Consider the following 15181-nt stretch of genomic DNA (forward strand, 5'->3'; position numbering starts at 1 on the left):
CGTAGCGGTTGATAAAAGTTGTATGGGTTTAAGGCTGTGGGAAGATGGTCTCTCGGTGATGGCGAGTTGGACCGAATCACGACAGGCGAACTGCGAACAGCAATGAGCTCGCGCGGCCATCGCACCGTGCGCTTTTCTGCTCGACACTGGTTGCACCCATCCTCGAGTTTGTCTCGATGCTCGTCGTGGTCTTTCTCGTCTTTGCGTCGTCTTCTCCGTCGCAGTGGTCGCCTCAGCCGTTCGCATCCTCTTCGTGGTCGTAATCGTTGTCGTCGTCCATGTTACGAAAGAGTCTCTGGGGTCGCCGTAACTACAAATTGCGTCGTTACACGCAAATTACGCGATTATAGTACGCGAGCCAACCTCCGGGGGACACCGTATACGTGCATCGAGGTGCCGCGAGAGAAATCGGAGAAATGGACCCGGGGAAAAGGGAGAAACGGAGGAAGGTTTTCTGCGAAGGAAGAAACAGAGAGAGAGAGAGAGAGAGAGAGAGAGAGAGAGAGAGAGAGAGAGAGAGGGAGAAAGAAACGTAGGGAGAGCAATGGGGACGCAAAGAGAGTGGAAGAGAGCGAGTGAGAGAAAGGGAACTCAAACAACTACTGTTTATACTTTCAGATTGCAGCTTGCACGGCCCTCGAGAGCTCAAATTGCTCGCGTCATTGAATTTTCATTGCTCCGGCTCGTTCGCAGCCATTCCATTCCGAGAAGTAACTCGAAACAACGTTTCCTCGTTCGCTTTGGAAGCACGGTAGCCGCGTCGACCGCGAGACCTATTCATTCGATAACGATTCGACTCGACGTCTATTGCGGCGACGCGACGCGACCGGACAAGATGATAGTAAGTCGTCGCAGATATCCCCGATGCACCCGATTCAGTTTCACATACGAACAACATCCGCGTTTACTAAATTCTTTCAGGATAGGAATCAGAGAATAGAGTAGCATCAGAGATATGTAATTAAGAATCGATCTAGCTGATACACGAAGTCTTTAGTCGTCTGTCCACACCTTGTCTCAATCGAATTCGTACCAACGATGTTTCGTTTCGTGAATAACGCTCGCTACTACCAGAAGAATGCCAGCGATCGTCATTGACCGCGATCACGATGGTTCTCGATCGTGGTTCTGGCATCGAGGGGATCTTGTTTATCAGGATCCTAAAGGTTCCCATACAGAGAACGCTTTGTTGTCACGGTCACGATATGAATTGGCTCTGAATTCGTTCCGTGAAACTCGTCTTGAATCGCGTTGCGTTGTCCCGTATCGTTTCGTATCGTTTCTCGGTGCTGGATGCGTTAGGGTATCGGTGACCGAACGGTCGGCTTCTCGCGTTCCGCGCGCTCGGAAGTGTAACGCGAGCATCCATCGAGCAGGAAATGCTATCTTTCAAGGTATGACTCGACGAAGCAGTGGGAAGAGACGCTACGCGAGAAGTATCGTTCGATTCCTCCTCGCTGATCATTGAATTTCGAGTCAAAGGTCGAACGACAGTTTAGCAGTTAGGGTCCTTCTCTCCGAATTAGAATGAACGGGTTCGTTGAATAGCTTCGATAAAACTATTCGTATAGATCGGCCTCTGCCGGTTCAAAGTCCTGTCTATAATTATCACTCGCGTTCGTTGTTTATCAACATTTTGTGCTCGTCCTCGCTCGCTTATCTCATTGGCAGTTGGTTTCGTGATTTCTATCGAAAAATAGCTAGTGAGAGAAAGAACGACCGAGAGAGAAAGAGAGAGAGGGAGAAAGGAGTAATTTGGAAAAAAAAGAGAGGAGATATCTAACTGTAACTTTCCCTGTTTCTAGGGTGCAAAAGCTTCTTCAAGAGAAGCGTCAGGAGAAACCTAACGTACTCGTGTCGAGGGAGTAGGAACTGTCCCATCGACCAACACCATAGGAATCAGTGCCAGTTTTGTCGGTTGAAAAAGTGCCTGAAGATGGGCATGCGACGGGAAGGTACGTACTCCGAACTACATACATCGCTCGCAATAGACCGCCATCGCGTTCCATCGAATCGCGAACGGACGCGGGATTCCGTCGCGCCGGGAGGAACGCGCCTCGAAAATAGAAGGACGACTCGGCCGCGAATCGCGCGCCGAAGTTCGTAAGGTTAAAGTTCGTCGAGGCGGAAACGCGTTTCGATTTGCTCTCGGTGGAAGCGTATCTTTGGAACTTGTCGAACCGAAGACAACACACCGCGTGCATCTACAGCGCTGACCATGCAAATCGTACCTCTGCAAAGACTCGCTTAATTAATTAGTTACTAGCCGAAAATTAAGAAAATACTATGATCTTAACGACGATGCTTTCGGCATGTACACAACCTCTTGCACTAAGATTTCTTTTACGATTAGAATGATTAATAGACTGCGGATTTTTATGCATTTGTGCAGAAATTAACTGGGTGAAATATAAAACAGTGAGAAATATAAAAAATCTGTTCCTCACCGTAAACAGACTATGCATAAAGATCCGCAGTCTAATGATTAAAACTTCGTCGATCTTTATAATCTATCACACGATATCATTATATCCAATGGCTAAGTATTCACTACAACGTAATAGAATTAGTAACATACATATGTTAGTCTTCATCATGAATAATACAAGCGGTTAATAAAACGCAGTTTCGAGAAAGTAATTCGGATCGAACGGTGTTCGATCGACCAAGAGCCTCGTTGATAAACGAAGGTCGAACCCTCTTCGAAACAACCTTGGTACAAAACATCTTTGTTCGCTGCAATAATCTGACCGCCAGCGTATGCATACATGCAGTGTATCGACTCGAGTTCTTCGACGTCTCTTCTCGATCAGGAGGTCGGTGCATCGATACTCTGGATCTTGAAAGGATCGATGGATCGTCGACACGGAAACCGAAGGTCGCGGCAGCGTTTCTTCCGGTAATCGCGGTTCGTTCGCCGCGAAAGGCAAAAGGCGAAAGGGGAATGGCGAAAGTCGAGCGAGGCTCGCCGGCCTAGGGTTCTTCGGCGGGACACGCAGCCGCGAAAACTTGCGAGAGGTTCCCACGCCACTCCCCTTCCGAGATTCGTTCCTTTTTCTCCTGGTGAACTTGGCTGCTCGCGGCACGATACCATCTGACCTTGTTGGAGCACGCACGAGCTGGTCACCGACGCTCGGCCCAGGTGTACTCGTTTACTTGTTTCCGTCCGAGGTTTCGCAGCGGTTCCTCGACACCCTGTTTCCTCTCCCCCACCCCTGCTTCTCGTTCTCGGTTCGAGTCGATCGTTTCTGACCGTTGTGCCGATTTTCGAATTTTCTCCGATTTTCCCACGTGGGGTAGAGAGTCCTTGCATATATCGCCATTCGTCCCGAGTTTCGTCTTCCGCGCTCTCTCCCGTTCCCATTCCGCGCTTCTCTCGGTTGCTCTTCCTCTCCCTACCTATCGCGCGGCTAGATAGCATCTGACCTTGTTCGAGGCGAACGCTAGCGAGACGGTCATCGACACGAACGGTCAAGGAGCGCAGGCGAACAGAGAGACTTGGCGCACGTACGACTCAGGACGCGAGAGACGACAAGACGCAGGACATTGCGGACCGAACTTAGAATTCGACCGACCCGCGACCGTCGTCTTCAGAGGAATTCGATATACGCGCACTACGCCGACGATCCCTTTCGTTTCCACGCGTGGCGACCTCGCGTCGCGTTTTTCCCACGAGAAGACCGCCGCGCGCATTTTCTGCCCCGTCGCGGCGGCGACGTCCGCTTATTATATGAGACGATGTCTCGACTTTTGAAAATAATTCGATGCGTTACCGGGGCACGCAACTCAGACTTCCCACTGGCTGCGCGAGCTCAAACCGGCCCGCGGTGTGCGACCCGGGATGAAAACGAGTACCGAGAAACGAGGGGAAAGTTGACTCTCGAGGAAATTTAATATGCTCGAAAAGTAGCATATTGTTTTAATGCAACGGGAAAACAAATTGTTCGAAAATCGATGGGGTACGATTTCGGCGGGCGGCACGCACTACGCAGCTTCCCTCTAACAGGATAGGGAACGAATAGGGAAAGAGAAGGCTTTCGACGCGGGCAGGAACGGATCGAGGTAGGAATCGAGAGAGCGATAAGCGGCGGATAACAGAGCCGATCTGACCAGCCGTGGAAAGCGCGTTCGCGAGGAGGGTTAACCGCCGTGCCGTCGAAGAGCACCGGTATCGACAATGTCAGGAAGGGCGGGGAGCCTCGACGGAAGATGAGAGAACGAGAGACTCGAGCGAAGGCGAGAATCTAAAGTCAAAGCCGAAGTCAGAGCCAAAGCTGTTGTCGATGCCGATGCCTGGTCGAAGATGAGAGGACGAGAAGGATGAGCGAGACTAGAAGGAAACGAAACTAAAAGAGAAGGAGCAACGAGGAGGAGCGTTAAACGTAAGAAGGACGCTCGCCGGAGGATCGCTGGAGGATCGTTGGAGGATCGCTGGAGGATCGCGAACCGCGCGGTGAGGGATGAGGAGCGGGGTGAAGAGGAGCGGAGCGGAGCGAGGTGAACCGTATGTTGGTAGGGGGCTAGAAGAGAGCATCGGGGGAAGGGGTTACGCGGGGAGGGGGAGGAAGGGGGGGGACGAGTCGGTGGTCCGAGGTCAGCGGGGTGCATGACCTTACCTCGGGGGCCCCTTCCTTCCGTGGGGCCCCTCGGGCAGACAGGATGCGCTCAAGATTACCCCGTAGATACTGTCCGCGATGATTACAGAAATCTAGGAAGCCGCTCAATTTAATTAACCCTTAATTACGAGTGCTCGGCTACGATGAAGTCGAAGACGAAGACGACGACGACGTTTCGGCTTTCCTCTATTCCGCTTTTCACATTTCGCTGAATTCTTGGGAAATGACCGCGGGACCCGGAGAGTCGGTCGGCCGGCTTTCTCGCAACGCGCGAGAAGTCGTTGCCGTTGAAACAGAATATCGGACCTTGTCGGGCATTCGTATCGCGGAGATAGATGCGGCTCGAGTTTCCAGCTGGATTCCGCTTTATCATCGGCGGAACGTCGTCGGCGTCCGCGCGTCGGTTGCGGCACGACGCGGTACGACGCGACGAGGCAACCATAATGGCCATTACGGGCGCATTAACTGAAATTAGACATTGTTTCCCTTGCGGGGTTGGAGCGATGCAACAATGGGAGGACGACGAAGGCGGATAGAGGCCGGTCCACTCCGCTCGAACGTAAGTACGTTCGGCCCGGCCGAACCAAACCAAACCAAAACGACCAACAACGGTACGCGACCGGGAGAATATAAAAAGGGACGAGAGAGGGACCGAGAGGCGAGCAAGATGGTAAAAATTACGCGAGGTCAACATACCGGGGGGCAGGGAGGGAGGGAGGTATGGAAGCAGAGAGACCGAACGAGGAGGAAGGAGAGCGTGCATCTACTCTTTTGTCTCTTTCCTGGTTTATCCGGCGTGCCTTCTCTCTATCCCTGGCGCATCTCTCTCCGTTTCTCTTCGTTTCTCTCTGGCGCAAGCGTTTTTCCCGGTCCCCGATGACTGCCTTTCTCCCCAGCGTGCGCCAACAAGAGATTGCCGATATTACGCCGGGGTCGGGATCGTGACTTTAATCAATTAGCGGGGTTTCTCGGACCTGGGAAATGATTAGTAATCCGGCCGGTGGTCGATTCTCGCTTCTCGCTTCCTCCTACCCGACGGAACTATCTCGTGTCCCTATACGCCACCCTGAGCCCTGAGGCTTGAGCTCCTTCTGCGACCCCTACGCGATATCTCGGTCGGATCGCTCCGCTCAAACTTAGCGACGAAAGACGTTCCAAGTTGTCTCGTAACGGCTGAACGAACCCGCGCTCTTCTCCGGTTCAATTCGAGAGACAGGCAAAAGCGGGGAGCGACCTTGTTCCATCGATACGAAAAATGATTCAGAAAGAACGAGATTCTCGCTGAAAGGTAACGCGGCAGAACTGTGTATACGGTGTCTGTCCGTGAATGCGTGGAATCTTCGAGAGCGACCTTGCGACAGGCTCTCTTTCACAGATCGCGGAAAGAACGTAAACGACGAGTAGCGTTCCGTTACGCGAGAGCACCGACACGACAGATCGATTCACGTGATCCCCCGCGGCGACGCAGCGACAAATCCGAGGTGAGACCATTCCGCGGAGAGTCGGACGACTTTGAGGGGATTCCAAGGTGACGCGCGGATTACGATTAAATATGTACTCGTCTAACACCGAAGCGTTGCGAGCTGACACGAGCCACACGATGATCCCAAACGTCGACATCGCATTTATCCTTTTGATTTCGATCGTTTCGACGCGCGGAGCCACTGTTTTTCCCGCGTATTCCAGATCGACGGCTACGAACGAAAAATCAGCCCGCACGGCCGACGAGGAATCGTTAACGCGCAGCACGGCGCGGCGGTCTCCGGACCGTGTTTACTTCGCATAATCTCTTTCCGACCATTAAAATACAAAGTAGACGCATTACCATGACAAAACTGTCGTCGGGTCAAGAGTACCTGACACCGTTCGTGGGGGATTGCGATCGGAACTCAGGCTCGTTATGCATATTCAGAGCGGTGCAAGGTCCACCGTTGCCCGTATTACCCTTTGTTCGTTCCCCCTGCTCGACATCTAGGTAAACTTTCCTTTCGGCTCGCGTTTCGAGCACGCGTTCCCCTATCTGTGCCTGCTTGCCTGCCTTCCTGCCTGGCCAGCCTGCCAGCTTGCCTGCCTACTTGCCTAGTGCCTACCTAACGCTGGGATTTACTATGCGATCGGTCGCATGCACCGCGGATCATAGTTTCGTCGAGCGTGAAAGACGCGCGTTCATTAGACATACGTGTAATCATTTGTCGAACGAGAAGGCCGAGACGAATCGGAACTTTTTACCTTCACCGTTATTGGAACAAGAAAAAGAGGACGAGGAAGTTTTTCTAGGAGTTCTTGCGAGAATGTCACGTTAGTATCTTGGGAATGACGTCGATTCTAACCGAGCTGTTAGAGGAGGAAACTTCTCGATTAAATTTGAAAAATTGATCAACCGAAACTGTGGGACCACCAGGTCTCGAAGCGTTAGACGTTGGGTCGCGGACGATTCGAGGATCTCGAGCGGCTCTCTCTGGTCTCCCAGATGCAAGTGGTCGTCTCCTCGGTGTATTATGAGGTGGAAGAAGCTAGAAACGCGCGCAGACCTATGCGCCCGATCGAATCGTATTCGATTCGGAGCAACCGGAGGCGACCTTCGAGGCTGTCGGAGCTCTCGCGCGATCAGAATGTGAAAGTTCATTCGGAAAAGGCGGTCAGCGCCGCGACTTTGGTCGACAAGCGGCGATCTATCGACGCGTTTATTCTCCGTAGTTCGCGCGCGTCTCTCTTCTCCGTTCTCGTCGACCGCTCTATCGAAACTTTGCTTCTCTTTTTCTCCGGAGCTACTGGCGGAACGTTGCAGCTAGCTTCGTTGCCGCGAAATTAACCTTCTCTCTGTGTACGGGGTGCAGATGCAAATTGACGAACGGAAAATTTCCAAAAATTTTCTACGAATGCTATCTGTGATATGTTCGAAATTTTTTACGTATTGTATACTTATCGTTAGAATGCGGATCTTCGTGCAGAATAAAAATTTTCAACGTCACTTAAGAGATGCATGAACCATATAAAAATGTCTTCCTGTCCTTAACAATAAATTGAAAATAATATGTGGATGTCCTTAAATCGGCTTAGTGTTTTTACTGTTTTAAATTGCATAAAATCCGCAGTTGACTTATCGTTTAAAAATCAATAAAATATCATGAATAGTTACAGACCAATTTTTTCTTTCATTTTGCTCCAAAAATGTATGGACTCGAATTAATAGCTCCTTGTACACGGTTAACATTAGAATAGCAGTACAGTAAAGTCGCGTTTACTGTCCAACAGCCTGTGTTCTGCACGGACAGTGATCGCATACCGACATCATTTTTTTTATGACTCTGTCTACCGCGCCGACAGCGCCGAGAGATCAAAAGAAAGCAGAACGTAGAGAAGGACAGCATATGACAGTGGAGTGGGTAGGCACTAGACAGTGATCGCGGACAGTAAACGCGACTTTACTGCACACAGAGAGAAGATTGAACCGCGGTCGAAATACTACGGTAGCAATGAAAAAAAAAAGAATACTCGTTCGCAAGAAGTAGGGAGCAATTATAATCGAAGAGATGCACGACGCGAATGTCGGCGCGGCGCGGTGACCGCCAACCGAGAGAACTCACCTGCCACGCATCGCGAACCAGTCCCCGATAGACGCGAACGTGGGCAGATAACACGGCCACGCGAGGATCCAGTGCTTTAATATGCGGATCCAGCCGAGCAAAGTTAGTTTCATCTCTACTCATTTATGCTTGTTTTTCTTAGCGCAGGCAAGCAAGAAGAATTAGTTGTATCGAGGAAGACAGTTAATAGGATTGGAATATTTCTGTCGCTCGGAATATTTCAACAATAGAGTTTCATTGTTCTCTTCCGACCTCGAAACAATCCCAGCCACTCGATTTATTCGAAATATATACTGGACTTTCTTTTTACATTCGTTCATTCGTAGATCAAATATCTTCTTTAAATACAGGGTGTCCCAAAATTCGTGAAAATCCCGAAAGGGGGTGGTTCCTGAGACCATTCTAAGAGACATTTTCCTTTGCACCAATGTCAACTGCGGCTTTGTTTAGGAGTTATTAACGAAAAACACGGACCAATCAGAGCGCGCCCTGGCCCGGCGCGCCACGCCGCGCCGGCAAGCGAGTGTCGGTGGTACGCCGCGACATCGCAACGAACAAGAGTTTCTCGATAATGTGAACCCTCTCCGATTTTGATGAGCTTTGGATATGTTGTCAAGACCATGATTCTGAACAACATTTCTCTTTAGACTTTTTGGCGATCGGCTTTAGTTTACGAGATAAGTAACTTGTAATTGTAAATCGATCGATGTACTATCTGAACTATCTCCTCTCCGATTTCGATGCGCTTTGGATACGTTGTCAAGACCATGATTCTGAACAACATTTCTCTTTAGACTTTTTGGCAATCGGCTTTAGTTTACGAGATAATCGTAAAAAAAGAGAAGAAGCAGAAACTGATTGAATTAAAAACTCACGTATTCAGCCGTAAATCCATTTGCTGCTTCGAAATGTGTGTCACTGGGTCACTCGGTGACGAACTGCACAGATGTCTTCAGGTACACGGCAGTACCGAAAGCCAAGGGACGTACGGCCAGGTCGACGAACTGCACAGCCGGTGGTAGAAGGCCTAAGGGATGCGCGGTCAAGTCGACGATCCAGAATTTAACTTTCACTTTCGAATCGATAAATAATTCGTATGTTTATTTTACACAGATGCCTTGAAATTTTTCCACACTCACAATCACTGTTCACATTTGTCAACACATAGTTATGCACTAATAATAATTGCCATATCCCTTGTACTGCTGCACAAATCACAACAATCAGGTAATGCAATCACTAGACTGCGGATTTCATGCATTTGTAGCAAACATGAGTAGGTGCATTTTAATACAGTAGAGAGATTAAAATAATTTCAAAACACCAATGTATTATTTTCAAATTCTTAAAATGATCACAGTAAGAATCAAATATCTGTCTGGCTCCTGTCCCTTGTAATAGCGGCAGCCAACATTCATTTTGCATAAAGATTCGCAGTCTAGTGATTAGTTTAAATATCACAGTCAAAAAAACAGCTAATACATAGCAACCGTTAGCTTTGAATTTACAAGTCTTTGGAGATGTTCTCTCTACCGCGGCTCGAACGACACTGATTTTCCGCAAGATCTTTCTAAAGAATTTAGGAAGGGCATTTAGAGTGTCGAAATTCGAAATGCACGCTGTAGCACGAGAACGACGGGACGGTTGGACGAAAAACAGGATACGAGAAGGACCGCTTTAAGACTTATGGCAATCACATGTTTAGGTTTTCCTGTAGATTGGTACGCAGAGTCGATGGGTAACCGTTCGAAAACGTCGTCTGTCCTTCTTTTAGAAAGTTTCTTAAGGAAGGTATAGGACAATAGGGATGCTACGCTGACCTGACATTTTTACCCCTTGCTGGGTAAAAGGACGGATGACGTTTTCGAACAGTTACCCATCGACTCTACGTACCAACCTGCAGGAAAAACTAAACATGTGTTTGCCACAAAGCTTACAGCGGTCCTTCTCGCATTCTGTTTTTCGTCTAACCGTCCCGTCGTTCTCGTGCTACAGCGTGCATTTCGAATTTCGACACTCTAAATGCCCTTCCTAAATTCTTTAGAAAGATCTTGCGGAAAATCAGTGTCGTTCGAGCCGCGGTAGAGAGAACATCTCCAAAGACTTGTAAATTCAAAGCTAACGGTTGCTATGTATTAGCTGTTTTTTTGACTGTGATATTTAAACTAATCACTAGACTGCGAATCTTTATGCAAAATGAATGTTGGCTGCCGCTATTACAAGGGACAGGAGCCAGACAGATATTTGATTCTTACTGTGATCATTTTAAGAATTTGAAAATAATACATTGGTGTTTTGAAATTATTTTAATCTCTCTACTGTATTAAAATGCACCTACTCATGTTTGCTACAAATGCATGAAATCCGCAGTCTAGTGATTGCATTACCTGATTGTTGTGATTTGTGCAGCAGTACAAGGGATATGGCAATTATTATTAGTGCATAACTATGTGTTGACAAATGTGAACAGTGATTGTGAGTGTGGAAAAATTTCAAGGCATCTGTGTAAAATAAACATACGAATTATTTATCGATTCGAAAGTGAAAGTTAAATTCTGGATCGTCGACTTGACCGCGCATCCCTTAGGCCTTCTACCACCGGCTGTGCAGTTCGTCGACCTGGCCGTACGTCCCTTGGCTTTCGGTACTGCCGTGTACCTGAAGACATCTGTGTAGTTCGTCACCGAGTGACCCAGTGACACACATTTCGAAGCAGCAAATGGATTTACGGCTGAATACGTGAGTTTTTAATTCAATCAGTTTCTGCTTCTTCTCTTTTTTTACGATTATCTCGTAAACTAAAGCCGATCGCCAAAAAGTCTAAAGAGAAATGTTGTTCAGAATCATGGTCTGGACAACGTATCCAAAGCTCATCGAAATCGGAGAGGGTTCACATTATCGAGAAACTCTTGTTCGTTGCGATGTCGCGGCGTACCACCGACACTCGCTTGCCGGCGCGGCGTGGCACGCCGGGCCAGGGCGCGCTCTGATTGGTCCGTGTTTTTCGTTAATAACTCCTAAACAAAGCCGCAGTTGACATTGGTGCAAAGGAAAATGTCTCTTAGAATGGTCTCAGGGACCACCCCCTTTCGGGATTTTCACGAATTTTGGGACACCCTGTATACTGTACCATGACCGATGTAAACATGTTTCTTTTCCCTCGTGAATGTATAAATGGCTAAATCAGACTCAAAGCGTAATTTATATTCGATTAATGGTATTAATCATGCCGGAGGATTTTTCCAAGAATCTAGGAGCAGCCTCTACTATACATAATAAATTGCTCGACAATAATCCAGAAATAAACTACTCCGGCTATCTTCGAAGGAAATATGAACACGATTCCGAATACTGCAATTTTGTACAACTAGAACCACATCGTTTCTTTTCAAGGTTCCCAAAATGAACGCGTTGTACGGAGATATAACGAGGCGACGCACAGTGCGGACAAACGTGACATATCTCACTACATGTGTATATCACGATGTACGATAAATTCCTTTGGCAAAACGTTTTATTAGGTGGCAATTGATATTATTAATCATATAACAATAATTTGTATGCATAAATATTGTTAATTTTTTTTTTTTTTGATTTATCAATTTTATTGTTACATTTTTTTTTGTGAATAATTACTATTGCATTTACATTAGTAACCGAATTTAGATTTTTATAAAAAATTTTACCATGTGTCGCACTCTCTAGAGTCCCAAAAATCAAATAATATTACATTAATTGTAAATCAGTGTTGCAATAACAATTCTGTATAATGGAAAATGCTCACCAAGGTATATGCATTCTTTTTACATTTAATAAAGTAGATTTATTTTTTGTATAAATTTTCAACGGTGGTTTTATTTATTACTTGCATATAAAACTTCCAATTAACATATCTCGAGAAAGGCAAAAAATATCCTGAGATTTTGACATATTCGGATATATTATTTGTTGTAGTTTAAGAATTTCATAGTTTAGCCTGCAACGAACTGCTACTCTTAATTTTATAAACTTTTTAATAAGTGCCCGTACCTTGCCTTTATGTTGTATCGTGGAAAATTCGTTAATTTCTTTTTAAATTTATTAGTTATGTCGTTAAATTTCATTTTCTGCGAATAATTACCAATACATATGCATTCATAACAAATTTGGATTTTTGTACAAAATTTTGCCATTTGTCCGCCACAGAAAAATTCAATATATGTGTATATCACTATACGAAATACATTTCTTTTGCAAAAAATGCGTATTAGGATGGAAATTGTTATTAATAATCATATAATAATCATTTTTATGCATAATACAATTTTGCAATAATTATACAGGGTGGACGATTTATCTGAAGAGATTGAAATATCTCGAGAAACGACAACAAAAAGCAAATCTTGCGATTTTACTGAAATTGTTCAATATTTAATCAGAAATGTGCAAGATCACGGGATTGAATGATTCGTTTTGGATCACATTCAAAGTATACCGAGGATGACTCGGATAGCGAATAGCGTTTTGTTAAGTTTGTTAATTTGGTTTATACTATTATAATTTGTCTAAGTTTATTATTATATTAATATTAAATATGGTACATTTATTATTAATTTCGTTTTAAATTTGTTAGTTTTTAAAAATATATTTTTGTTTAAATAAAAATTGTTAATTTCTTAATAAATTTATTAATTATATTGGTAAATATCATTTTCTGTAAAAAAAAATTACCTATATATACATTAATAACCAAATTTAGAGAAAAGTGCCGAATATTAGGCCATTTGTCCGCACTGTGCGACGTTTTCTACGGGTAACGACTTGGAGTCGTCCTTCCCGCTTGAGATTCGAAGGTTTCGGATCGACTCCTCGAGGGTCTCGAAAGGAGCGAAGGACGGCGAATTGGACGTCCGAGTGAATCACGCTCCGAAAGTATTCTCGTGGAGTGTGTAGCGTGGAGCGTGGGTCGCGGGTCGCAGGGAGAGGGACGGTTTGAAAGACAGTAGGTCAAAAGAGCGTTCTCTCGGCCGCGAACCGGAACGAAGGAAGGACATCGCTGGGAGAAATTCCTTCGCCGGGAGGCTCCCACGCAATCGTCGTGGACGATTCACGCGATTACGCGTAATGGGAGAGCCGTAAGGGACGGCACGTCATCGCGGTGAACTCGACCGGATCGACTCGCATCGAACGCCGAAGCATTCTCGAAAACCTGGAGTCTCTGGATGTTTTTCCGCGAGTGGTATCGAATCTCGGAGATAGTGGCAAAAGGAAGGGTCGCCGGCGAACGCATCTCGGAGAGAGCTGACGACGAACTCCCACGTTCGATGCGTATTTCGCGCACGCGAGCCCCCATGCACGGGCTCGCGTAGCTGACCGTAAAGTACGATGACTATCGGACGCGAACGCGAACGCGCGTTTACGAATCCAGTCGACGAGAGAGCCGAGCCGAACGAAAGAAAGCGGCTATTAACCGCTCGAGTACCTCGATCATTTGCAAAAATCCGTTCGAAAATTGTGAAACGGTGGGATCTCCAACCAAGCCGCACAGTTTAGCAGTCACACGCAGTAACACGGTTTTTAGCAGGTTCTCTTTGCAAGTTAATGTGGAAAATCCCAAGTGGCTTGAACGCAAAGTTTAGAGCGGGGCATGGAGCGCGTTAATAACGTAGCCGGTACGCGATTCTCGTGCAGAGCAATCTTCCCTCGCTCGGACTCGCTCGAGCTAGCTTCGACTCGCTTCTCCTTTCGGTCTCGTCCTCGTTCTGTGTCGGTTTGGTTTGGTAATGTTTGGTATCGTTTGGTATCGTTACGCCTCGTCCTCCAGACTCGTAGCTCGCCCGATCTTAATGTTGTTCGCATATAACGCAAGACCGTACCGTCGAGTAGCATGCGAGCGCAGGTCTCGCCGCGAGCAGACACCGTGGGAATGTTAGGCGGGCCCGCTGGCCGCGCAGACCCGCGCGCGCTGCCCTCGCCTCTCTCGCCTCTTTTCTCTTTTCTCCTCTCCGGCCTTCTCTCCTCCTTTCTACCTTGGCGCTCTTCTGCTCTTCGGCTGTTCGGCTATTCGGCTCTTGTGCTCTTCGGCTCTCTACTCTCTGCTCTCTGCACTCCGCTCTCCGCACTCCGTCTTCTACTCTCTTTCCGCTGTTTCGGCCTGCTCGTTTTTCTTCTGTTCGGAACCCGCGCGTAACCCCTCGTAACCTCGTCGGATCCTTTCGAATCTTCGCGTCTCCCCCTTTCGTTCCTCTCGCCTTGTTCCTCTCGAACGAAGACGAGCTCGTCGTCGTCGAGCGTATCGGACGCGTACCACTTTCCCGCTTGGTTTGTCCGCATGTGGTTGCCGATCGGCGAGTTTCGCGACCTCGAAAGCTTAGAATTTAGAGCAACGCGGGTCACCGTCGTCGTTGGATTCGAGGGAACGAGGAAGCGTAACGCGAATTTCGCGCTCGCGCTCGCTCTCGGAGTCGGTAATCCCCTCGGAACACGAGCGAGAACGCGAGCACGGAGGGTAGTCGACGACGAGACGGTACGAGTCGGTAACCTTCTTTCCGGCGAAATTATCATAATGGCTCGGAACAGAAGCATGGCCCGGAGCGACCTTCGCTCGCTTGGAAACTGCCTGGCACGATGCATATTCTCTCGCCATCTTCCGCGAGTCTACGAGCGTCGACTCGCCTCGCTCTCCGCTCCGGCTCGACTCTACATATACTCGAGGCTCGAGTCGACTCGACCGGCGGGTTTACGTGTGCTCCCTCGAACCCACCTCGGTTACCTTGCCGAAGCAACGTCAACTATACGCACGCACACATCTACGTACGCGCGTACCCCTCGCACGGTAATTACGTGACGTATTAATACCAGTTATTCCGCGTCGACTGGTTCTCTGCCCGTCCCGATCCGCAGGTGTATTTTGGACCTCTTTCTCTTTCCCTCCTCATTTTCCTCGCTCTCGGCTCTGTATCTCTCTCTCTCTCTCTCTCTTTTCCTCTTCCGCTCTTC

The 15181-nt window shown here is 47.6% G+C and overlaps 1 protein-coding gene across 2 annotated transcripts in view; it reads left to right on the forward strand.

The window, feature by feature from the left end:
- Svp (COUP transcription factor 2) overlaps positions 1-15181 on the forward strand; it is an 85507-nt gene that overhangs the window by 12587 nt on the left and 57739 nt on the right. Inside the window, exon 2 of one of the 2 annotated variants that reach the window (XM_076444948.1) lies at positions 1806-1955. The exons of the other annotated variant lie outside the window; for it this stretch is intronic. Within the exon in view, the coding sequence (XP_076301063.1) occupies positions 1806-1955 (150 nt within the window). The remainder of the gene's footprint in view (positions 1-1805; positions 1956-15181) is intronic. 2 annotated transcript variants of the gene reach the window in all.

Source organism: Lasioglossum baleicum, chromosome 2 (assembly GCF_051020765.1).
Source record: "Lasioglossum baleicum chromosome 2, iyLasBale1, whole genome shotgun sequence".
In the NCBI taxonomy this organism is placed as follows: Eukaryota; Metazoa; Arthropoda; class Insecta; order Hymenoptera; family Halictidae; genus Lasioglossum; species Lasioglossum baleicum.